The 24,696-nt window shown below is 58.9% G+C and overlaps 1 protein-coding gene across 3 annotated transcripts in view; it reads left to right on the top strand.

Annotated features, from left to right (window-relative positions):
• PRKCZ (protein kinase C zeta) overlaps positions 1-21,862 on the top strand; it is a 145,645-nt gene extending 123,783 nt beyond the window's left edge. For 2 of the 3 annotated variants that reach the window (XM_023215135.2, XM_023215137.2), the window contains 8 exons: positions 6,539-6,625; positions 8,673-8,808; positions 8,919-9,006; positions 10,704-10,823; positions 11,548-11,627; positions 12,013-12,102; positions 21,056-21,171; positions 21,393-21,862. In XM_023215135.2, coding sequence (XP_023070903.1) covers positions 6,539-6,625; positions 8,673-8,808; positions 8,919-9,006; positions 10,704-10,823; positions 11,548-11,627; positions 12,013-12,102; positions 21,056-21,171; positions 21,393-21,480 — 805 coding nt within the window. In that variant the 3' untranslated portion in view covers positions 21,481-21,862. Of the gene's footprint in view, positions 1-6,514; positions 6,626-8,672; positions 8,809-8,918; positions 9,007-10,703; positions 10,824-11,547; positions 11,628-12,012; positions 12,103-21,055; positions 21,172-21,392 lie in introns of all 3 variants that reach the window. The other variant, XM_023215136.2, reaches the window with a different exon arrangement.
• Positions 21,863-24,696: the final 2,834 nt, after the last annotated feature.

Raw genomic sequence — 24,696 nt, 5'->3', positions numbered from 1 at the left:
TGGGGGGGGGACTCCATGGTGGGGCTGCGCTGTGACTGGGGGGGACTCCGTGGTGGGGCCACACTGTGACTGGGGGGGACTCCGTGGTGGGGCCACGCTGTGACTGGGGGGGACTCCACGGTAGGGCCGCGCTGTGACTGTGGGGCGTGGCATCAGTGGGGCTGCAGGGAGGTCACCGGGGCCAGTTGCCTAGGGCGGGTGTCTGGGTGGGCCAGCTCGAGGAATGGGAGGATGTGGAACTGGAAACTGTCAAGGTGACAGCCCTGCTTCTGGTGGGAGTAAGTCCAACTTAGATTCAGAATGGATGCCGAGGCGGCCTAAAATGATGAGAGTTGCCTGCACACTCTGGCGTCTGATCTCTAGCTTCCTTTACTTGTGCAGGTTTCATTGGATTTTTAAATTTTCCTGATTTTTAAATTCCCAGGAACATTCTAAATCGCGTTGGTATTACCTCTTGGCGGGATCCCTGTGCGATTGCTGGGCCTTGGGTGTCATGGAGGGCAGCTGCCTCGCTCTGCCCTGGCTTTCGTGATGTCGTGAGCCTTACCCTTCCGAGGCGGGGTGTTCTCACCCAGTTCCACGGCTGCACCCTGCCGTGCCTTCTCCTCTGCTCAGCTTCACCCCAGGCCGTGTCTCCTGGCTCCTGGAAGGTGAGGGGCTGCCTCCCACGTGTCCTTTCGTGTTGCGGACACCCATGTTTGCCTTTGCATGTGAGCCCCATGGTTGCTGGGACTCACTGCCCTCCAGCGCTTGGGTGCATTTCCCGGGCACTTTCTGGCATTTTATCCTCGATGAAGAAATCCGAGGCCTGCCAGCATCCCCACCAGTAGATTTCTTTGGACGAAGTAAAATCCTTCTGTTGATTGAGTTTTACCACCTTTCCTCATCTGCTGGCATCTTCCTCAGAACTTTAATGTCCGTCCTGCTCTCCAAGTCAGGAATCGGATTTTCCAGCGTGCCCTGTGATGACGGTACCACGGCCACACCCGCCTCTGTGGCCCCTCTGCTTATCTCCTTCGTTCTCCTCTCCTGTTCCTTGAACCCAGGTGACCCCTGGCCTTCTCCCTCTGGGGGTAGCTCTGTCACCGCTATGGTGTCCGCTGTGAGGCGGGGACAGGACCTGAAAGTGGGGTTTCCAACTGAGGGTTCTGAGCCTGCCCAAGTCGTCTGATGTTGGGTCTGACAAGCCAGGAGCTGTGTGAGCCAGAGAACGTCCCCCAGCCTGTCTATGCTTCGGCTTCCCCATCTGTAAAACGGCAAGGGCTGAAACTTACTTCCTGGTGATGCAGTCATGTGCGTTAACACAGAGGGACTTGGAGTGGCCCCTGACGCTTACTGAGGGCCGCACCAGGGGTCAGCAAAGGTTGCCTTAAAGGGTCAGGCAGTAAATATTTCCACCTTTGTGGGCCGTGTGGCCTCTGTGGCAACTACATGTTCTAGCACAGAAGCAGCCTCAGACACTGTGTGAAGGGATGCGTGTGGCCGCGTTCCACCAGAACTTTCTGTACACACATGGTGGCAGCTGGCCCGGACCCATCTGGTTACTTCTTGACTCTCAGAGCAGCGTCTCCTGTGCCTCCGGTTCCTCCCTCTGAGCCAGCACTTTGCATTCCTGGAGAGGGTGGGGGGAGTGGCGAGAAGAGGTGGCAGCGAGGACAGGGCTCACCTCCTAGGAGGTTTTGTGAGCTTCCCGGAGCCGCTGGCCGCCCCCAGGAGGTTTTGTGAGCTTCCAGCATCCCCCTGCAGCTGCCGTCCCTCCACTTCCCACTGTCTGTTGGATGGTGCCGGTTCCAGGGCAGGGTCGGGGACTGGATCTGGCTGCAGTCGGCGTCTCGCCTAGTTCCTGAAGGCTGCACTTTGTCTTTGGTTGTTGATGAATCCATTTTTGCTGGCGTTCTTCACGTTTGCATATTTGATTAAGTATTGCAGACGAGACAGGTGCAGTGGTTTATACCTGTAATCCCAGCCCTTTGGGAGGCTGAGTCCAGAGGATCACTTGAGGCCAGGGGTTCAAGACCAGCCTGGGAAATATCTCAAGACCCCATCTCTATAAAAATTTTAAAAATTAGCTGACGGTGGTGGTGGGAGCCTGTGGTCCCAGCTCCTCACGAGGCTGAAGTGGGAGAATTGCCTTAGCCTGAGAGGTTGAGGCTGCAGTGAGCCATGATCACGCCACTGCACTCCAGCCTGGGTGACAGAGTGAGATCCTGTCTCAAAAAAACATCTCTGAGGGCACGTGTCTCGTGCGTCCCGCGTCCCGCCTCCCACCTGGGCTCTGGTTGCTCCTCTCCCCTTGCAAACATGGGATGCCAGGACAGGGAGGGGCATCCCCAGCCCAGATCAGGCCACGACATGACGAGTGTGGCTACTGGTACACGGAGGGGCAGCCTGAGCCCCCACCAAGCCGTACTTCCCAGTGTCCCTTGGGGTCAGGACTGTGCGTGTTACCGAGGGGCCAATGGGTGAAGCCACACACGCCCCGTGGCCTGGCCTTGCGCCCCTGCCTGAGAGCCTCCACGCAGGACGGTGCCTACGTGGATTACAGGTGCACACCACAGCGTGAGGAGAGGAGTGGGCTCGGAGCTCGCTCAGCTGTGGTAGCAGGTGTTTTGTCAGCAGCCAGTTCAGCTTGCATCACGCCGAGTCGCCTTCAGAGTGAATTGACACCAGGTTGTCCTGTTTTGCTCTGAAGAAATGTCAAAAGTAGCCTTAAGGTTTTTCTGTAGACAAAAAAACCCACCATCATTGCCACTTGAGCAGTTGTAAATTAAATAAATTCCTTTCTCAGCAAGCTGCCTGGGTCCTAGGCCTCGGGCAGAGAGAAATGGCTTTCAGCGCAGTTCCCACGATGGGCTTTTCTCTGGAGAGGAGGAGGAAGCAGCCTCCACCTCTACCTCTGAGTGTTGAAACGTCCCCCAAATTATCTCAGCCTCCTGAGGCATCGTACTGATGCTTTTCTCTAGAATTCACCTATTTCTTTATTTTCTCTGGAAATGGCACTGGCTTTGTCCCTGTCCTATGGGCCGTGATAGCTTAAAGTTAGGATGAACCCACAGAGGCCGTGGAGGCCCTTCCCAGGCACACTGCAGCAGCACTGTGGGGGTGGACGTGGCTCCTCTCGCAGGGGACGGGCGGAAGGGACTAGCACCCATTGGGGCCTGTAACTCCTGGTGGCAAAAAATGTGCAGTGAAGTCACCCTAAGGGCTTTTGTGGTTTTTGTTTTTTGTTGTTGTTGTTTTTTGTTTGTTTGTTTGTTTTGAGACGGAGTCTTGCTCTGCCGCCCAGGCTGGAGTACAGTGGCCGGATCTCAGCTCACTGCAAGCTCCGCCTCCCGGGTTCACGCCATTCTCCTGTCTCAGCCTCCCGAGTAGCTGGGACTACAGGCGCCCGCCTCGTCGCCCGGCTAGTTTTTTGTATTTTTTAGTAGAGACGGGGTTTCACCGTATTAGCCAGGATGGTCTTGATCTCCTGACCTCATGATCCACCCGTCTCGGCCTCCCAAAGTGCTGGGATTACAGGCTTGAGCCACCATGCCCAGCCGGTTTTTGTATTTTTATTCTATTCTTTGAGATGGAGTCTTGCTCTTTTGCCCAGGCTAGGGTGCGGTGGCGCAATCTCAGCTCACTGCAGCCTCCACCTCCTGTGTTCAGGCGATTCTCCAGCCCTCAGCCTCCCGAGTAGCTGGGATTACAGGTGCACACCACCAGCCCTGGGTAATTTTTGTATCTTTAGTAGAGACCGGGGTTTCACCATGTTGGCCAGGATGGTCTCGAATTCCTAACCTCAGGTGGTCTGCTCGCCTTGGCCTCCCAGAATGCTGGGATTACAGGCGTGAGCCACCGCACCTGAGCACTCTAAGGGTTTTGAATAAATCCTTTCTTAAAGCTTTCTGACTGGTGGCTCCTGTCTCTGCCCAGTCGTAGGCACTGGCCGCTGACATGCTAAGGACTCACGGCCGAGGCCTGGGCGCCCCGCTGTTCCAGGCCGCGCTGGGCCTCAGGCCGTCTGGGTGGCACTGGCCTGCAGGCCGGGCGGCAAGCGGGGGGCGCGGGTGGGCCTGGCTGCAGCCCATGGGCCGGGAGACAGGCATGCAGGTGTACGACAGCCTCACCGGAAGGAAGGAACCCCTAATCGTGGTGCACGCCGAAGCTGCCTCCTGGTATAGCTGCAGACCAACTGTGTATGCCCATGCGCACCTTGGCCATGCTTGCTCATATGTTAGATCTGATATCATTCGAAGGATCCTAACCAAGGTTTTTGGATGCAACATAGTCATGGTGATGGGTGTTACAGATGTAGATGATAAAATCATGAAAAAAGCCGATGAGCGCTGTCCACAATAGCAAAGACTTGGAACCAACCCAGATGCCCATCAATGATAGACTGGATGAAGAAAACGTGACACCTGGAATCCTGTGCAGCCATAAAAAAGGATGGGTTCATGTCCCCTGCAGGGACATGGGTGAAGCTGGAAACCATCATTCTCAGCAAACTAACACAGGAACAAAAAACCAAACACCACATGTTCTCACTCGTAAGTGGGAGTTGAACAATGAGAACACATGGACACGGGGAGGGGAACATCACACACCGGGACGTGTCGAGGGGTGGGGAGCTAGGGGAGGGATAGCATTAGGAGAAATACCTAATGTAGATGACGGGTTGATGGGGTGCAGCAAACCACCATGGCATGTGTATTTGCACTTTCTTAAAGTATAATTTAAAGTATAATTTTTTTAAAAAGTAATTCTTTTTATCCAATGTGAAACTTTTTTTGAAGGTAAAATTAAAAGTTTTATTTTTCTTCTTTACCTTTTTTATAATATAAAATTTATGATTTTAAAAAACAACAACAAAAGAAAAAAGCTTTCTGACCAACTCCGAGGTCATGTGTGGGCTCCAGGGGTTGGTGGCCTTCATGCAGCTTCCTTCCCGTGAGGTTGACACCTACTGAATGAGTCCCTCCATGGATGCACTGAGGATGCTCCTGCACACCGAGGGCACCCTCAAAGCTGCTCTTTCTGTCATTGCATTTTGTTTATACCGGGAATTGGCAAACTTTTTCTTGAAAGGCCCGAGAGTAGACATTTTTGGCTTTGCGGGCCACAGGGTCTCTGTTAGCAACTCCCTCTGCCACGGTGGCCTGAAAGCAGCCATAGATAGTAGACGGAAGCATGGCCTCGTTCCAATAAGACTTTACTTACAAAACAGGCAGCAGTGGACCAGCGAGTCCCCAAGGGCAAGGGCCAGGTTACCAGAGAGTTTCCAGGCACATCCATTGGAGGCAGGGGAGACAACAAAAGCCAGGGAAGGAGCCTTCCCCAGCCGCTCCCTTTCCCAGCCGCTCCCTTTCCCAGCTGCTCCCTTCTCCAGCCGCTCCCCAAAGGCACAGCTTGTTCTTCCGGATGCTGGACTGGCTAGGTGGACAGACTGGCCAGGTGGACGTCTCACCAGCTCCGCACTCAGGGTCCAGGGCTGTTTTGATTTTTAGGAGTTTGTTTCCAATCAGAAACTTCACAGATGATTTGCAGCCAGTTCACCTGCCCTGTGTAAACTGGCCCCTGTCCTCTCTGGCTTAATTCTGGGAGCTCGCAGAGGGCAGGAGCAGGGACAGGTGCCTGGAGGTGTAACAGTGGCGGTGGTGTGGGAGCTTGTGTGGGATCGAGGGCAAGGGGCAGATTCGCCGCACACGTCCCTCGTCCACTCCCTGCTCCACGAGGGGCAGCCAGGAGCAGCCACCGGTCCGAAGGAAATAAACAATTCAGGTGCCAGAGGAGCCACTGATCTAAAAACCCGCAAGGTGCCCACCACAGGGTATTTCTGGGAGATTGTGTGGGAATTTAATTTTGAAAATTGAGTCTCATGAAATGTAGGAAAGACCTTATTAGGAATAGAGAAACCACGTGGCCCAGTTCCTGCGACAGGAAGGGCCTGCGTGGTCCTGATGACGTCCGCAGGTCTTTTAAAATCATACGATCCCGTCTGCAAAACCAGGAGGCCACTTCCCGCCTGGCCTCACCCTGACCCCAGCTTGTCCGCTTGGAGGGCTGGCGGACTCCTCAGCCTCACAGCGATGAAACCAGGCCTTAAGGCCGCCCCACCCGGGGCCTGCAGTGCTGTCCCCATGCAAGAAACCGCCTCGCTCCAGCCCCCGGCAGATCCTGCCCCAGCCCCCTGCCCTGGTCCAAGCCACCTCCGCTCCCACCTGGTGACAAGCCACCTCCTTCATTCTGGGGCCCACCCACACTTCCCAGGTCCACACACGATGGCCAAGAGCAAAGGCCGGTGAGGCCCCTGCGTGACTCCCTCTCCTGCCCACTTCACAAGCCGCCCTGCAGCCCATCCCCACCAGCCCCTCTCTGCTGCCAGGGTGGTCCTGCTGCTCTTTGCTTTCCCCAGCCCCCAGTGCCCCAGGCCTCTGCAAGACTGAACCTCTGAGAGGGCTCAGCCCATGAAGGCTGCTTCTGTGGGGCTTCTGTCTAAGGAGGCCGCCGTCTGCCGAGGTGACTGCAGCCTCCGACGCCTCTCTCCCTGCAGCCTGTTCCTGGTCATTGAGTACGTCAACGGCGGGGACCTGATGTTCCACATGCAGAGGCAGAGGAAGCTCCCCGAGGAGCACGCCAGGTGGGTGCGCGCTGAGGGGGCCGGGCGGGTGCCCGTGGCGGGGGAGTGGGGAGGGGTGGGTGCGTGTGAAGCAGGGGGGCCTGGGTGGGTGCGCGTGTGGGGGGTGCGTGTGGGTGAGCGCGGGGGGTGGGCTGGGTGGGTACATGCGGGGGTGGGGGAGCCGGGTGGGTGTGCGCGGAGGGGGCCGGGGACGTTCTCCAGGGGTCAGCCGGGCGCTCAAGGGAGGGAGGTCCGGGGAGGATGGCAGAGGGCACCATGACCCCCACAGTGTGACGTCCCCCACAGTGGGACGCATTCCATAGCTGCTGCAGAATCATAACTTTCGGGAGGTCCCCTGAGTTATGGTGTCTCAGAACCAGTCCCCTGGGCCCCACCCCTGAAGCAGCAGGTGCCTGGTCTGAGCCTGGTCCGAGAGAAGTGAGGCCTGGGACTGTGCTGCCTTCATGGTGGCTCTGCCGTGGTTCTGCTCTTCACCCTGTTGGTGGCACAGCGTGGCCAGCGTTCACTCAGCGTTAGGAGCAGAACGAGAACGGTCTCTTTCTAGAGTGAGCTGAGAGACTCCTTCCTGCCCCTCCCTTTTGTCTCTGTATTTTGGGGCCTCCCCCAGCAGCCATGGGGCCTCCAGGACTGTCGGGGGGCTTATTTCAGCTCCCTGGACCTTTCCTGTCTTCTGTAGTTTCTCTTTTCCTCACTTCCTTCCTTAAGAAGGTTCCATGCAATTTTGTGAGTCACCTTAGATTCTTTCTGGCAATAGGACAGTAGGCAATAAATCTAGAACAGTGCACTCACTTCCCACAACGCTCTTGTTAAAAACTGTGGCAAGATGCACACACATAAAAGGTAGCGTTTTGGGGCATGGAGTTCAGTGGCATTGAAGGCACCCTGTGCCATGCAGCCACCACTGGCCCGTCTCCAGGGCACGCCCCTCTTCGCTGCTGAAGCTCGGTCTATCGGACACTCCTTCCTGTCCCCCGCCCCACCCCCACATCCTCGCCCCAGACGGGCATGTCCCACTTTCTGTCCCTCTGATTCGAGGACTCTAGGGACCCTCTTCGGAGTGGAATCACAGTGTTGGTCCTTTGGTGTCCTGGAGTCCTCAGGGTTCATCCGTGCAGTGGCCTGTCTCAGGGTTGCCTTCCTTTTTCAGGCTGGATAATGCCCATTGGATGGAGGGGCCGCACTTTGCTTCTCCGTCCATCCCTTGGGGTGCATTGGGTGGCGTCCGCGTGTTGGCCATGGTGAACGGTGCTGCTGTGAACACGGGTGCAAAGTCATCTCTTGAACACCCTGCTTCTGGTTCTTTGGGGTATAGGCCCAGAAACTGAATTGCTAACCACAAAGGAACTCCATATTTCTTTCTTTTTTTTTTTTTTTTGATGGAGTCTCGCTCTGTCACCCAGGCTGGAGTGCAGTGATGCGATCTCAGCTCACTGCAACTTCTGCCTCCCAGGTTCAAGTGATTCTCCTACCTCAGCCCCCAGAGTAGCTGGGACTTCAGGTGTGTGCCACCATACCCAGCTAATTTTTTTGTATATTTAGTAGAGATGGAGTTTCGCCATGTTGTCCAGGCTGGTCTTGAATTCCTGACCTCAGGAGGTGATTCGCCCGCCTTGGCCTCCCAAACTGCTGGGATTACAGGCGTGAGCCGCCCAGCCTGGCGCTGTGTTTAATTTTCGAGGACCTGCCGGACCGTCTTCCGCAGCAGCAGCGCTGTTGTGCACTCCTACCACAACGTGCCAGGGCTCCGGTCTTTCCCGCGTGGAAGCCGTCATGTTACTTGCCTGCTCCTCCCCGTGTGGAGGCTGCCACATCGTTCTCTGTGTCTCTGACAGCAAGCCATCCTAAGGCGCCTGGGGCGGCGTCCTGGAGCTTTCATTGGCATTTCCCTCCCTGGCCCTGTGCACTGAACTTTCAAATCCTGGGCCTGGTCGTTGAGAGGACGCCTGGCCCGTGGTGGGGCAAATTGGCGCGTGCGGCCCCCAGGCTGGAGCTGTTGGTGCAGCCTCTGGCACAGGCACCATCCCCATGACAGCATCCCCGCCCCCAGGTTCTACGCGGCCGAGATCTGCATCGCCCTCAACTTCCTACACGAGAGGGGGATCATCTACCGGGACCTAAAGCTGGACAACGTCCTCCTGGACGCGGACGGGCACATCAAGCTCACGGACTACGGCATGTGCAAGGTGCGTGCCTCGGGCCGCCTCCCCCGAGCATCCCGCGTGTGCTTCTCAGGGTGCCCATCCTGCGGGGTGGTGTCTACAAGAACCCTCTTGTGGTAACTGTGCCCCCACAGGAAGGCCTGGGCCCTGGCGACACAACGAGCACTTTCTGCGGAACCCCGAATTACATCGCCCCCGAAATCCTGCGGGGAGAGGAGTACGGTGAGTGCCGCGGCCCTGTCCCCCTCTCGGAGCACACGGGGCCAGAGACGGCCTCGCGCCTCGCCCAGCAGCGGGGGAGACGTTTCGTTGACCATTTTCCACCCAAAAGCCACACACTCTTTCGCAGCCGGATGTCATCATCTGGTCTCAGCCCCTTATTTTATTTCTTGAAAACCTCCCGTGTCCACTTGAGCAGCCTCTTGGGGAGGGCACCGCACAGGATTTCTCCTGCCAAGAAGCCCCAAGGACACAGGGAGGGGAAAGACACAGAAAGCGGGGGTGGGACAGGGTGCGGCACCTGAGTCCCCGTGCTGCCCACGTGGCTGGGGAGAAGCAGGTGTCTGGGAACACCAGGGGGTGCAGGAGCGTGTGGAGAGGACCCCGCAGCCCCTGCAGCTGAGGGCGCCACACACACCGGAGTGTTTCTGCTCCTCTCCACTCTCTGGGCGTGAAACATGGACGTGGTGGGCATGTGTGTGCAGCCCTGTGTGCGTGTGTGCTGGTGTGCTGTGCTGAGTGTTCATGTATGTATTGGGCATCCGTGTGTGTTGTGTGCACACGCATACTGTGTTTGTACACACCCCATCCACTTTTGCATCCTGGTGTTTTGTTTGGTTTTTTTTTTTTGAGACAGAGTCTTGCTCAGTCCCCCAGGCTGGAGTGCAGTGGCTGGATCTCAGTTCACTGCAAGCTCCGCCTCCCGGGTTCCCGCCATTCTCCTGTCTCAGCCTCCCGAGTAGCTGGGACTACAGGCGCCTGCCACCACCCCTGGCTAATTTTTTGTATTTTTAGTAGAGATGGGGTTTCACTGTGTTAACCAGGATGGTCTCGATCTCCTGACCTCATGATCCACCCGCCTCGGCCTCCCAAAGTGCTGGGATGACAGGCGTGAGCCCCGGCGCCCGGCCTCATCCTGGTGTTTTCAATGAGGCATACATGAGTGTGCCTTCAGACATTTTTACACATTTTCTTTGCCATCAGAATGGGGGTGGGGCAGGAAGCGTGGGCAGGTCACTCACCCCCGGGGCTAACTGGGCTCCCCGCCGCCACGATGGAAGTCTCCGTAGCCAGAGGAGGACAGACAGCAGATTGGAGGGCTGGAATCCATTCTAGAACCCAGCTTGGGATGGGGATTCTGGGTGGGACAGCAGCAGCATCTCACCTCAGCAGGGAGCAGGGGGACTTCTGGGGACCCAGGGGCAGCTGCCGTCCTCGGGCAGAACTGCTCAGGGCCTCCCACCCCTCGTGCGCTGGAACACATTCCCATCAGGTTGGCTACTTGAACATTTTTAAAAAACAAAATGACTGTGGAAGAAAACCCGGGAGAGTCTTTCGTTAGTGCGGCGAAAGGGCTTCTTCAAGCTCAGTTCTGTAAAAGCAGAAACGAGAGAGGAGGGTCATCCGCGGGTTCCACCAGTGCCTCGTGCCTCTGTGGTCACAGGTGCCCTGGCAGGACTGACAGCCCAGAGACAGCCCAGGAGACCTCCATAGTGTCAGGGACGGTGGCAGGGAGGCCGAGCTGCCCGGCGGAGGTGCTGGTTCTGTCTGGAAAGTGGAAGCCACAGAGGCCTGTGTGCCGCCCCCTCGACCCTGGCTCACACTCGTGTCAACTGGGCATGAAAACCAGCCCCAGCCGGGTTCGCCCTGCTGCCGGCCCACGTGGCCCCACTGGGTGACGGCCGTGTGCCCTCCCCCAGGGTTCAGCGTGGACTGGTGGGCACTGGGCGTCCTCATGTTTGAGATGATGGCCGGGCGCTCCCCCTTCGACATCATCACTGACAACCCGGACATGAACACAGAGGACTACCTGTTCCAAGGTGCGTGCCCCGCCGCGCGTGCGTCCCCCTCACCTGCGTGACTGTCTTCCTTCCTTTTCAAAGGTGCAGGTGGAAGGGTCCTGCGGGGCCCAGGAGCAGCAGTGCCACGCAAAGCATACCAGGAACCATTCCTCCTGGCCGGACCCTGTCCCACACGCCACTCCCCGGGCCGTAGGGTGGGGTGACCCCACCTGGGGGTCAGCAGGAAAGAGAACCTGTCCCGATTCAGTTCCAACTCCCTCCTGCCCTGGCCAGCAGCACATCCTGGAGCCCCAGCTATTGGCTGTACGGAGCTGAAAGCACAGCCCTCGCCCCCAAAACCCACAGCCACCATCATGGGCTCCTTCCCACCTGGGGGCCCCGGGACCTGCTTCTGGTCTGGAATTCAGCGCCGCGGGGATGTGGGGTCCAGGAACGTGGCTGTCTCCGCTGTGCCCTCTGGTTGTCAGCGTGCAGAGGCACCCATGCATCTGCAGTCTTGGGGCTGAGGAGGGGAAGCCGCCGGTTCACACCTGTTCCCACGACACATGCCAGCGTGTGTAACTGGGAGGCCCAGGAAGGACCCGGCGGGACTCGGGTTATAGATGTTGCTGGGCTGTAGGAAGGGAGGGGGCTCCAGGGCCCCAAGTCTGAGCTCCCAAAGCTCCTACTCAGAATAGGAGTCTGGGCAGCACTGGGCAAATCACACACGCGGGGAAGTGCTCACCAGGCTCCGTCCTTGCAGTGATCCTGGAGAAGCCCATCCGGATCCCCCGGTTCCTGTCCGTCAAAGCCTCCCATGTTTTAAAAGGATTTTTAAATAAGGTACGTTTCTGGCCATGCTGACAAACTCGTTCGTGGCCTCGGTGTTGGTGGGCAGAGGGCCAGTCACGGCTGTCGGCCATTTTTTCACATCAGCTGCTGTGTATCGGGTGTGTGGGCTGATTCTCCGCTTCAGTATTTGAGCTCTCTTGTGTGAGTCGTCCGTTTTTACTCACACCTAACAAAATGAGAACGTATGCCCAAGGAAAACGGAACGAAGCCTAACGTGGGGGAAGGAGCTTTCAGTAAAGGAAACATCTGATTTCTACCCACTGGGTCAGAGCATCGGGGGAGGGCTTGTCAGTGCTCGGAGCGGCCACCAAGGAGAGCGGGTCCTGGGGCTTCCGGGATGGGGCTGACTTGTCCTTGTTTGAACTCTAACCTCCAGGACCCCAAAGAGAGGCTCGGCTGCCGGCCACAGACTGGATTTTCAGACATCAAGTCCCACGCGTTCTTCCGCAGCATAGACTGGGACTTGGTAAAGCATCACAAAGCCCATTTACACCCCCATCGCCATCCCAACCCCAGATCCACGCAACCCCACCCCACCCCACCCGAACCCCAACCCAATATCCACCCAACCCCCACCCCAAACCCAACACCCCCACCCCAGTCCCCACCTCAACCCCAATATCCACCCCAACCCCAAATCCATCCAACCCCCACCCCTCCACCAATCCAACCCCCAGCCCAACTTCAACCCCAACCCTCAACCCACACCCCAACCCCAATATCCACCCCAACCCCACTCCAACTCCCCCAGCCCCACCCCCACCCCTCCAACCCCCCACCCGTGGTGGACAGAGCCGGGGCTGCGCGGGCCGGGTGGGCTGTGTGAGCTCACGCACCACCGGGCTGGGCTGGTCCTTGGCACGGCCCCACCTGTGTGGAGCCAAGGCTCCTGTCTCCCAGAAGGGTCAGCTGGGAATGGGGGGCCACCCCCCAGGGCCCCGACGAGGGATGGGGAGACACATTTCGTCCTCCGGAGCCAGGAGAGTGAGGGGCCGGACGAGCTCGGCCCATGGCGCTTCCTGACACCCTCCGACTGTGCTGGCTCGGTGTGGCCGGGAGCTAGTGGCACGTGTGTCCTGGCCTGTGAGCACATTGGCTGTTGGTTCCACAGGGATCTGATAGTGGGGGCCGTCCTAGAGCAGGGCCTTTGCTTTGGTTTTGTGGCTGGTTTTATCAGCAGTTACCGGACAGGACCAGCAGTGGCAGCGTTCACGGCTTCAGCTTTAGCGCCGGGTATTGAAGGAGAGTGAGTCTGTGGGCAGGGCCCGACGTACGCTGGCTGGATTTAGGAATCTGATTTCGGTGACGTGTGAGCAGGGCGCATTCGGTAAAAGCTCTGCTTTGAGTTCTGACCGTTCCCCAGGTGGCCATGTGAGGTCAGTACTCTCCTGTGATGAGGGGCAGTGACCGCAGCCCCTGCGGGCCACGTGATCAGGAGGGGGCCGGACGCCCCGAGGGCTCAGCGTACAGGGGGTTTTGCCAGACAGTGGGCTGGCTGGCGTGAGTGTCTGGCAGGTTAAGGCAGGCGAGGCTGCGCCGCTTGGTCGTGGGTGCTGTGGGAAGCGTACTCTCCACCCAGGATGTTTCCAGCCCGTGGAGGGTTTATTGGGAGGTGACCCCGTCTGAAGCTAGGACCGTCTGTGAAATATGTTTCCAGCTGTGTAAATGGTTGCAGAGCTACGGAAATAAAACCTTTCAGATATACTCTTGAGGAAGAAAAGCAGATTGGAGAGCTCATTAAGCGCATTTCGGAGGAGGCCGAACTGAACCAGGAGAAAGCCCAGCTCTGAGGCAATGGGAGCTCCCCTCCCCCACCCACCGACTTTTCCAGGCAGCCTTGGCCAGCGCGGGGGGTCACTCCCCGGCCCCTGTGGTCAGTGGGGGCCCTTGTCCACCCAACAAGTCACTCTCTAGTCGAAGGACTTGCTTCGCCTGTGCATGTGTGGGAGCGCGGGGGAGGTGGAGTCAGGTGGTCGGAACGTGCCCGCACACCGCCCTTCCAGAGCCCGGCTGGGCTGCCGCCAAACTAGGACGGGGCCATCCTCTGTCATGGGGTTGTCAGATGTGCACACTTAGAAATGTTCTGAGCATAGGCACCTGCTGCGGAATCAGCTTCGCAAATTCTTCATTTAAGTGTATGCCTCTGGGAGCATCAGGGAGCAGAGATCTGCCTTTGGTTCTGACTGTCGTCCTCAGGCCCAGGAGGAGGCGAGCGGTGGCGTCCCCTTTTCTCTGGTCCAGGCACCCCTGGCTTAGCAACATTAGTGGTGGCGTTCCCCTGTCTGTCTCAGGCACACCTGGCCGAGCTGGTGTTAGTGGTGGCATCCCCATCTCTGGCCCACAGAACCCCTCTGACCCACACACACACTCAGGTCCACATGCCACCCAGCTGAGCCCGTGGCAGGTGCTTAGTAATCACATGAGGAGCCAACATCCCCGCTCCCAGCCACCTCCCCTCGCCCGTCTCAGCTGAGTCTCCACTGTGCCTTTCCCACCCTCTCTTCCACGCCCACCTTGGGCCCACCAGCACCGCAGGAGAGCCCAATGCTGGGTGCAGCCTCGATGCCAGCCGGGCCCCTGGTCTTGTCTCTCAGCCACTCTTGCTTTACCGGGAGTGGACGGATGAGAACAGATGACTGCTGCAGAGTGAGGGGTTCCTTCTCTTCGGAGCACTGTCCAGTCTGTGTGTGAGTCCAACCCTGCCCCAGCCAGAACTCAAGGGGACCACGAGGCCACCCTTGGCCTCCAGCTGGGAGAGGTCTGCGTCCCTGCAGTGAGCTCGCCAGGTGACCTCCAGCACACACGTGCTGTGGGCTGTCTCTTGGAAGGCAGTCAGCGGCCCTGGCTTCCCACCTGGGTCCCAACACTGCAGAATCGCCCCCGTGACTGCCCATGTGAGCAGCTTCCCATCACTTACTTCTTCCTGGCTGCTGCGGGCTGTGTTGTGACTTCCATCACCGCCCGAGAGGCCCGCAAAGGGCTTGCCACCGACTGCCAGCTCTGTTGCCACCGACCGCCGGCTCTGCTTCTGCCACCGACCGCCGGCTCTGCTTCTGCCATTTCCTTGCCACCCATCAGCTCTTGGGGCTTTTAGGAAGAGGTGTGGCTGTTCGGGTCAGATTGCTGTAGCTGGCCTCAGCAGGGTTGTGGGGGTCACCACCGCCTCCATGCAGTGCACCATGTGACCTCAGCAGAAGGAAGGTGCTCCCCCCACTCACCCAACGTCCACGACTCAGTGGTTTTGAGCAGGCCCAGAGCTATACGACATCACCGCAATCACTTTCGTCACCCTGTATCCAGAGAAGACGTGAACCCACTCCAGCCTCTCCCCACGCCCTGCAGTGGCTGCTCCGCCAGGCTCTGTGGCTCTGCCTGGTCTGGACGTGTCATGGAAATGGACCTGGGCATGCCGCGGCCTTTCGTGCCTGCCCTCTCCCCTCAGCATCGTCTCCACAAGGTGCACCCACGCAGCAGCACGTGGCGCTGCCTCCTTCCTGCGCTGAACCCCACTCACCGCGTCCACTGCATGGAGACCGCACCGCTGCATCCATCCTCAGTGGACATAGGGTGGCCTCTACTTTCTGGCCATTGGGAATCGTGCTGCTGTGAACACCACCTGTGAACCCGCTTCTGTGTTCGTTTCTCTTGGGCAGGTGCTCAGGGCGTAGCTGCAGGCCCGGTGGTCTCGGTCTCGCCTTTCAAGGGGGGCCACCTGTTCCTGCAGCGGCTGCTTTCTGGTCCCTTTGGGGGCCCCCTAGGTGCTGTGCTGGACTTAGTTCCACGGGCTGTAGTGGGCAAAGCTTGAGAACAGTCCCTCGGTGGGTGTCAGCTCCGTGTGGGAGTGGGGCACACGTGAGGCCCTGGTCCCCTTCTGTGGACTCAGGGTCTCTGTCATGGACTGCGGGGAAGGCGGTGGGAGCAGCAGGGTGGATGGTGAGAGGACACAGTGCCCGCCCCCCGAGGGTAGAGCTGGAACGGGGTCACAGTCACCCCAGAGCCGCCGCAGCCCCTCCTGGCCTGCCCCCAGCTGAACCAGCACCGCTCGGGCAGTTGCTGCCACTGGGGTGTGGCTCTGGGGCCCAGCACCAGGTCCCCAACCCTGCTTTCCTCCTGGAGCCCGGCCTCTCTGCACGCTGCCCTGGAGAAGAGAGGCGGTGTGTGCCAAGGGCCCCGCCAGCAGCGCAGATCCACCTTCCCTGCCCCTGCACCGGGAGGCGGTGCTCATCTTGGCGGGAGCTCCCATGGGTTGTGTCCAGACGCCACCCTCCACCAGTCCAGGCGCATCCTCAGGCTCCTATATCCTGAGTCCTCCAGTTCGGCTGTGGGAGCAAAGGCCGTGGGGAAGTTGCTGGGCCTGTCCCAGGTGAGCTCTGAGTGACAGGCTCATTCTGAAGGAACTGGGCCTGGACAGCACGTCCTGGCCTGCTGACTGGGGCTGCCACTCTAAGAGGGTCCCCATCCCTGCAGGCCCCCTGGTACTTAGCGCAAAGCCCAGGTATTTGTGGGTCACGTGATGTGTGCTTGTGAGTCTCAGGAGTCTGGGATTTGAAGTGATGGATTTCCCAGTGTGGTCCCAGCTCCCCACTGATGTGAACAGGGGTGGCGGGTTAACAGCTGAGCCACCACCTGCTGCCCAACCCCATGCGTCCCCCATGGCCGGGCGGTGCTGCGTTAACTCGTCTCCCCCTGGATGGAAACGTTCCCATGGTGACAGCCTTTTCTCTTGAGAGTCATTTGCTGCCCACGTTGCTGGGGAGATTCCTCAGGGCCAGGAGCAGTTTGCCCCTCCCACCCCCATCAGGTCCATGACGTGGGCCCAGGGCTGCCGGTGGGAGGCTCCCGGGAGGAGCAAGGACTCTAATGCTTTGTGTCGTGGGAGCCTCAGTACTTTCCCACGCGCGACAGGCACGTTCCTAGGAGCTCGGCGGGAGGAACCCGGCCACGTCACGTGCTGCACAAGGAGCCGGCGGCAGGGGAGGGGAAAACGGAAAGACGCAGAAGAGGGCAGGTGACAAGAGGCCACAGAGAGATGGCCTGTGTCTGGGCAGGGGGTGGGAATGGGCGGGAGGCAGTTGTGGGAGATGTGGGGCAGTGGAGGCCGTCAGAAGTGGGGATCACAGCTGTGACCTCATGGAGAGGGACGGGCCCCACAGCTGGGTTGGTGCCAGCCCCACTACCCAGGGCCAACCTGTGTGGCTGTAAAACTCTCAAGCCTGGAGTGTGTAGAAGGCAACAGTGCCCTGGCCTGGCCACCCGTGAACCCCTCTGTCTACCCCATGCTGCGTGGCACAGGGCAGGCGTGGGCCTCCAGCTGGAGCCTTGAGTGGTGGAACCTTGGTGGGGCTTTAAGGCCGACCTGTGTGCTTATGAAAATGCGTGGGGACCAGCTGCAGACACACAGACAACTCGGACGCACGGATGCACGGATGACGTGGACACCTAGATGACATGGACGCACGGACAACGTGGACACCTAGATGACATGGACACCCGGACGACGTGGACACACGAACAACTCGGATCCACAGACAATGCGGATGCACGGATGACTCGGACGCACGGATGACGCGGACGCACGGATGACTTGGATGCTCGGATGACCACTGCTGTGCCGCCACCCCGGGGCTCTCTGGGCGTTTCCTGTGATTTGCGCACCAGGAGCCTAGGAGTCCCACGCTGTCCCCGGGGCACTGCCTCCTGGGCCCGGCCCTGCATCCGGTGGCAGCCCAGGTGCTCACCAGTCATCACCCCAACAGTGCCGGGTGGTCTCAGGGACCTCCCCCCAACATTGCCAAGAACTGGCTCCAGGATGTTTCTGTGTGGCCGGCTAGTATGGCCAAAGCAGACCGCGGCGTGCTGTCCCCTTGGACGCCTCCAGGCCCTGCCCAGCACATGCAGGCCCATCCATCCTGTGCCTGACCATGCTCTGCCACGCAGGCCCTCGCCCAGCCCCCTAGCCCTGCTGCTGCTCCCCGCCCCACCCCTGCCACCTCCACCAGGCCACCGGCATCCTGCCTGGCCCTGTGGAGAGCAGTGTCCTCCTGTGTCCAAAAGCGTCTTCCTCCTCAGCCCCTTCACTCAGGCCTCACGGGGCCCCTCTGTGGCCTCCAGCACACAAGGCATGCGCCCACTACAGGGCCTTTGCATGGCTGTGCCCTCCCCAGGCTCCAGCCCTCAGCTCCCTCAGGCTGTTTCTCACATGTTCCTTCAGAACTGGAGCCCTTGGGCCCCCAGCCCCGTTGACACAGAGCAGGCCCCCTGTTGTATCTCAGATCACTGTGGTTGCAGCCACAGGGGCAGCACCTGTTACTGCCACAGTGTCTGACCTGGGGCCAGTGTGCACGCAAATGCACTGCTCTGAGAGGCCAGGGTGTCCGTGCATGGGCTGGGTGCAGGGAGCAGCGGTGGAAAAAGGCATCAGGCCACCGTGGGCCCTGACCTGGAGCCCGCATTCCAGCTGCAGAGATGGGCACTGAAGGCTTTTGAGCAAGAAGAGGCAACGCTGGCCCCTGGGGATGCTGTCAGGGAAACCGAGGCAACCTCGAGCCCTCAGAGCAGAACAGGCTGGGCCAGGGGCTGGAGGACGCTGGGCCAGCTCCAGCTGGGTCCTGCTCTGTTCCCGCCCTGCCACTTGTTTACAAAGCAGCCCAGGACTCGGGTGGAAAAATACCCCATTTTCCACATTTTATCAGGAAGTGTTTCATACAAAGAATGTGGGTAACTGATGAAGGGGCCATCCTGTGTCCCCACAACCCTGCTGTGCACACACCACAGGTGACCCGCTCTGCCTAAGGGGACAGCCCTGGTCCCTCCGGCTCCTCCCCAGCACCGTCTCCACCCAGTGGCCTGGCCGTGGATGCTGCCGGTGGCCCCACTTTGAGACGGCCACAGCCCTGACACGTGTCCAGCCTGACGTGGAAGTTTGTCTATTTTGTGGAGTCTTAGTAGCTGCCACGTTAGTAGAAGTGTATGTGAGCATTTCTATGTAAGTTCCCCAAAGCCTGTGAGGGTTTTTTTCCATGATTCTGTTCCCAGTTTGGCTTTTGTTGTTGTTGTGGCTGTTCTTGACCACCCTGGACCCCACAGTGGAGAGTGGGGCGTGCGCCTGGGAGCCGAGGCCCGGTCCCTCCTGCTGTGCATTTTCCGGCCAAGCAGCACCTGAGATTCGGTAGCCGATGCCTATACAGGCAGAAACCCACCAATTCTAGCTTGAATGACTGGAGGGTCCTGAGGATGGGGATCCCTGTAGTGCCAGCATGGTCAGAGTACATCTGGGGTGCTGCCCCCGAGCAGGCAGGGCACCAGGGACAGGCATAGCCACGCTGGGGGCATTTCTGGTCTTGGGATCCTTCTTGGCTCTTCCGGAGGGAAGGCGGCTGCTGAGTGCCCTGTGATCCGCCTGTGAGCTGGGCTGTTCTGCTTGGTCTGCAGGGGCTGGGGGCCTCAGAGAGCAACTGGGGGGCTGCATTCTTTTCACCAGCCACACCTACCCAGCCCCATCCTGACTGGCACTAAAGGGAGCAGAGCGACGTTACGTCCTCCCCTCAAGCCTGTTGAATGGTGGCTCCACAAGGCTGGGGTCAAACGGTGCCTATTGCTGACAGCTGGATCTCAGTCTTGCACAGGAGCACACACCTGGCGGGGGGGGGCAGTGAATGAGTGTGGGAGGATGGGCTAGAGAACGAGCAAGGGAAGGGAAGGAGAGAGAGAGAAAGTGGGTTAGAGAGTGAGCGAGCCAGTGTATGAGTGAGTGAATGGGCTAGAGAGGCCGGGCGCGGTGGCTCACGCCTGTAATCCCAGCACTTTGGGAGGCCGAGGCGGGCGGATCACGAGGGCAGGAGATCAAGACCATCCTGGCTAACACGGTGAAACCCCGTCTCTACTAAAAATACAAAAACAAAATTAGCCAGGCGTGGTGGCGGGCACCTGTAGTCCCAGCTACTCAGAAGGCTAAGGCGGGAGAATGGCGTGAACCTGGGAGGTGGAGCTGCAGTGAGCCGAGATTACGCCACTGCACTTCAGCCTGGGAGACAGAGTGAGACTCTGTCTCAAAAAAAAAACAACAACGAAATTAGCTGAGCGTGGTGGTGGGCGCCTGTAGTCCCAGCTACTCAGGAGGCTAAGGCAGGAGAGTAGCTTGAACCAGGGAGTCGAAGGTTGCAATGAGCCGAGATTGCGCCACTGCACTCCAGCCTGGGCAACAGAGTGAGGCTCCATCTCAAAAAGAAAAAAAAAAAAAGAGTGGGCTAGAGAGTGAGCGAGTGAATGAGTGAGTGGGATAGCAAGGGAGGGAGAGGGTGAGTCGGAGTGGGTTAGACAGGGAGGGAGGCAGAGCGTGAATGTCTGTCCTGGTGCTGCTGTAACAGAATACCTGAGCCTGGGTTATTTCCAGGGAGCAGAGGTCGTTCCCAGCTGTGGACGCTGGGAGTCCAGGGTCATGGTGCCAGCAGGCTTGGTGTCTGGTGAGGCCAGATCTCTGCTTCCAAGATGGTGCCCAAACGCCGCATTCCCCGGAGGGCAGAGGGGAGAGGGGAGGAAGGCCACGTGCCTTCATGGCAAAAAGCAGAGAGGAATCCACGCCCAAGCTGTCTTGACAGCTCCAGGAATCTGTGAGGGCGGGGCTCCCATCGGGCCCCGCCTCCTACCCTGCTGCTCTGGGGAATGAGTTTCTCACCGTGAATCTGGGGGGCACATTCAGACCCTATTGTGGGTGGGTGGGAGAGCATAGCTGTGTCACTGGGACAAGTGGCCACGAGTCAGGGGAACTGAGGGGCTTTCATTGTCCTCACCTGTGTGTGTTGTGGCACTTGTGCCAGGCACCAGCGTTCTGCCCTCCCTGGCACAGGTGCATCACCAAGGCCCAATACGCAGCGGCCAGAAGTGAGCCTTGAGCCGAGGCCCAGGCCCACCTGCTGGGCATTTTCCTGCCAAGCAGCACCTGAGATTCTGAAGTCGATGCCTCGATAGGCAGAAACGGGCCGGCAGGAGGCTCCTGACAGATGGATCGCGCGGTACCAGTGCAGGCAGGGTGCTGTGGCCAGGTCCTGTGCCTTTATGGTCAGCGTTCCAAGACGTCATGAGACGGCTTGTTCAGCCAGTTAGCGTTGGTGCCCCTCTCAACAAGGACCCCCAGGAATGGGGTGGCCTTGCAAGGGTGGCCGGGGGTCCTGCTCCATCCCACATGTGGCCAGCGTGGCCCAACTGCCGGCGTTCCTCTCAGCTCGACAACAATTTTTCTGACTTTGGATATTTTCTAGATTTTGTGTTGTAAGAAGAAACACTTGGCATTCAAATACTCGGCAGATTGAAATGCTGCGTTTCTTACTGTTTCGTTCTGTGATTCGAGTGCCCGCAGAACACTCAGTCTGGTAGGGATGATGCCCGCGCGGAGCTGACCCTTCTTGCCTTGTTTTTCCAAGCTGGAGAAGAAGCAGGCCCTCCCTCCATTCCAGCCCCAGATCACGGACGACTACGGTCTGGACAACTTTGACACACAGTTCACCAGCGAGCCCGTGCAGCTGACCCCAGACGATGAGTAAGTCCCACTGGGTGCGGGGACCCCGGAGGACCCCTCGGGCAGCCCCATGGCAGGCCAGCACCTTGGGCGGCTGGTGACCCGGCCTGCCCTTGAGTCCCGCCCGCCTGGCATCATCTCTCCGGTGGGCGTTGGGGGAGGATTCTTCTGCGAATGTGACTCGCCTCCCCGGAGGGAATGAACACGAGGCCACGCCCCGCCCCTACCGCCTTTGCCCACAGGGATGCCATAAAGAGGATCGACCAGTCGGAGTTCGAAGGCTTCGAGTACATCAACCCATTACTGCTGTCCACCGAAGAGTCGGTGTGAGGCCGCCGCGTCTCTGTCGTGGACACGCGTGATTGACCCTTTAACTGTATCCTTAACCACCGCATATGCATGCCAGGCTGGGCACGGCTCCGAGGGCGGCCAGGGACAGACGCTTGCGCCGAGACCGCGGAGGGAAGCGTCGGCAGGCGCTGCTGGGAGCAGAACAGTCCCTCACACCTGGGCCCGGGCAGGCCAGCTTCGTGCTGGAGGAACTTGCTGCCGAGCCTGTGTCGCGGTGGGCCGCGGGGACCCTGCTGAGGGGCTGTCATGCAGTTTCCAAGGTGCACATTTTCCACGGAAACAGAACTCGATGCACTGACCTGCCCCGCCAGGAAAGGGAGCGTGTAGCGTCCTGAGGAATAAAAGTTCCGATGATGTGGAAGCCCCTCTGCTGCCTTTTTTCCGTGAGTGGCGCCTGCCCCACGTCTCCGACGCAGCCACATGGAGGGGGGCAGGTTAGGAGCCAGCAGGACACAGGTGGGGGCGGGAGTTTAAGTGCCTGTGGGGACACACCGCAATCAAGAAGTGTACAAACTCGCACCGTTTCCTAAACCCTGGTAAGTTCCGTGGTTTTTCCTGCAGAGCGGGTGCCCAGCCGCTGTGGTCTAGGGTGAAGTGGCACCTTAAGCAGGTGGCGGCTGGGTCAGCCAGCTCACTGGACCAATGGGGGAAATTGGATCATAGAGATTCTAAAATGTGGCTCACCAAAGCACAGTAGACCAAAAAAGAGAAAAAGAAAATTGAAAACTAAATCTGCACACATCCATTTCTGACCACACTAAGCAGTGCCTGCACGATCCCTCGTGCCACGCGTTTGATTTTTGGAAAATATTCTTACTGTCACACAGTACTGAGAGTTAGGGAAAACTAACCGATGTATGTGTGACGGATCCCAGCCTTAAAGTTCCAAATGATGACCCTACACACATGCAGAAACACAGGCACACTCCTCCCAGCAGCGCGGACCTTCTGCTCCCTCCTGCTCCCGGGAACACGCCCACGCTCCCCGTCCTCCCCCCTCCGGTGAAGGGACAGAGCCCAGAGCCCAGGCCTCCTAGAGGCAGGTCTGCCGGCTGCCAGGGCTCAGGTGTGGCGGAGCCGTCTTCTGAGCTCTCTGGGAGAGGGGCTCGCACCGCCTCGTGCCTCTGAGTGGGGCCTGGTGCACAGGTGTGGAGGTGTGGAAATGGCCACGCAGCCCTCTTGGCCAGGCGCGGAGACCCCAGGCCCCCATGACTCAGGGGCCGCTCCACCCCACCGTGCGGCTGGTGGCGTTGGGAGGAGATATGGAAAACCTCAGTTAGGAGGTTCGCGCCACGCCTTGCCTTGCCTCAAAGTCATACCCACCAGGTGAGCGTGGCCCACCCCACACTCAGGTTTCTCAGGGCGCCGCTCCGTGCCTGGCGCCGAGCACAACGTGGTGGATTCACACCCGAGCCCCAGGTGCTGGGACAAGAACAGCGCCGGGCCCACTGCCGGCCCCTGGCCCTGCACACCCCGCCCCTGCCCCAGCTCAGGCCTCTGGGTGGAATGTGGAGATGGGTTCCAGCCGCACTCCCAGCCTTAGCCGGTGAGACTCTACTCCAAAGACGGAACGTCAGAAACCCCAGGGCAGAGTCCAGGAGCCGACCTGGGCCTCACACAGGTGTCCCAGACCAGCGTGGGGATGTCCGGGTAGCGGGGCCCAGCCTGTAGCCGCTGAAGTCACACCTGCTGGGGGAGCAGGGCTGCTGGGGCCCCACCTTGAATGGGAGACCCCCAGTGGATCCTGGAAGTGGTTAACAAGCAAACTGCTTTCCATGAGCCTCCTTGATTTGTTAAATATTTAAGGCACTGACCTAAATACTGCCGTGTTGCCAGCAGCGTGCCGGTTACCAGTGTGGCTGTTCTTGTACACAATGTGAGTGACGCTGTGCTCATCACAGGGGAGACTTTTCTATTCCGTCATTTGTTTTATAAATTAAAGGATGTATTGAAGTGTGCTTTGAAAAATCCTGATAATTGCCAATGGCTCCGGTCACAACGGTGTCTTTTGGAAGTGGTTCCTGAACTCTGGTGACTTGGGGGCTGCACGGTGGGCCTGCGTGGGCGCGGTGTGGGGCAGCTGCCCATGGAGCCCGTGGCTGACCAGCTGTCCCGTGGATGACACCCTCGACGGCCAGGGTCACTCAAAGTCTCATACATCCATTAAAGACTTTAATGAAAATGCTTACATTATTATTATCATTAAAAGTAGGTGTTTTTGGCCGGGCACGGTGGCTCGCGCCTGTGATCCCAGCACTTTGGGAGGCCGAGGCGGGCGGATCACGAAGTCAGGAGATCGAGACCATCCTGGCTAACACGGGGAAACCCCGTCTCTACTAAAAATACAAAAAAAAAAAAAAAAAAAAATTAGCCAGGCGTGGTGGCGGGCGCCTGTAGTCCCAGCTACTCGGGAGGCTGAGGCAGGAGAATGGCGTGAACCTGGGAGGCAGAGTTTGCAGTGAGCCGAGACTGCATCACTGCACTCCAGCCTGGGCGACAGAGCGAGACTCCGTCTCAAAAAAAAAAATAGTAGGTGTTTCCAAGAAGCAAAGGTTTTTCAAGCCATTTTCTTTTCTTTCTTTTTTTCTTTGAGACAGACTCTCGCCCAGGCTGGAGTGCAGTCGCGAGATCTCAGCTCACTGCAACCTCCACCTCCCAGATTTAAGCAATTCTCCTGCCTCAGCCTCCGCAGTAGCTGGGACTACAGGCATCTGCCCCACACCCGGCTAATTTCTGTATTTTTAGTTTCTCCACGTTGGCCAGGCTGGTCTCGAACTCCTGACCTCGTGATCCGCCTGCCTCGGCCTCCCAAAGTTCTGGGATTACAGGCGTGAGCCCCCGAGCCCGGCATGAAGCCATTTTCTTAAGTAGGCCTATGTCAGGGCCGTTTTCGGCTCCCAGCAAAATGAGCAGAAGGTGCAGCACAGAGTCCCCATGCCCTGCCCACCACAGGGCACGCTGCTGACAGCTGCTGGGCCTGCCCTTGTCATCACCCCACACCCAGAGTCCCCGCCGAGCTCGCCCGAGGCACCGTCAGTCCCGCAGGTGTGGACAGGCGCGTGACAGGATTCACCACTGTGGGCCACGCAGGGAAGTCCACGCCCCGGAGGCCTCCTGGGCTCCGCTGTGCCTTCCTAGCCCCTGCACCCTCTGATGTTTTAGGTCCTCACGGGGTTGCCTTTTCCAGGACATTCT

Source organism: Piliocolobus tephrosceles, chromosome 1 (assembly GCF_002776525.5).
Source record: "Piliocolobus tephrosceles isolate RC106 chromosome 1, ASM277652v3, whole genome shotgun sequence".
Classification (NCBI taxonomy): Eukaryota; Metazoa; Chordata; class Mammalia; order Primates; family Cercopithecidae; genus Piliocolobus; species Piliocolobus tephrosceles.
This window is presented reverse-complemented; position numbering and strand designations above follow the sequence as displayed.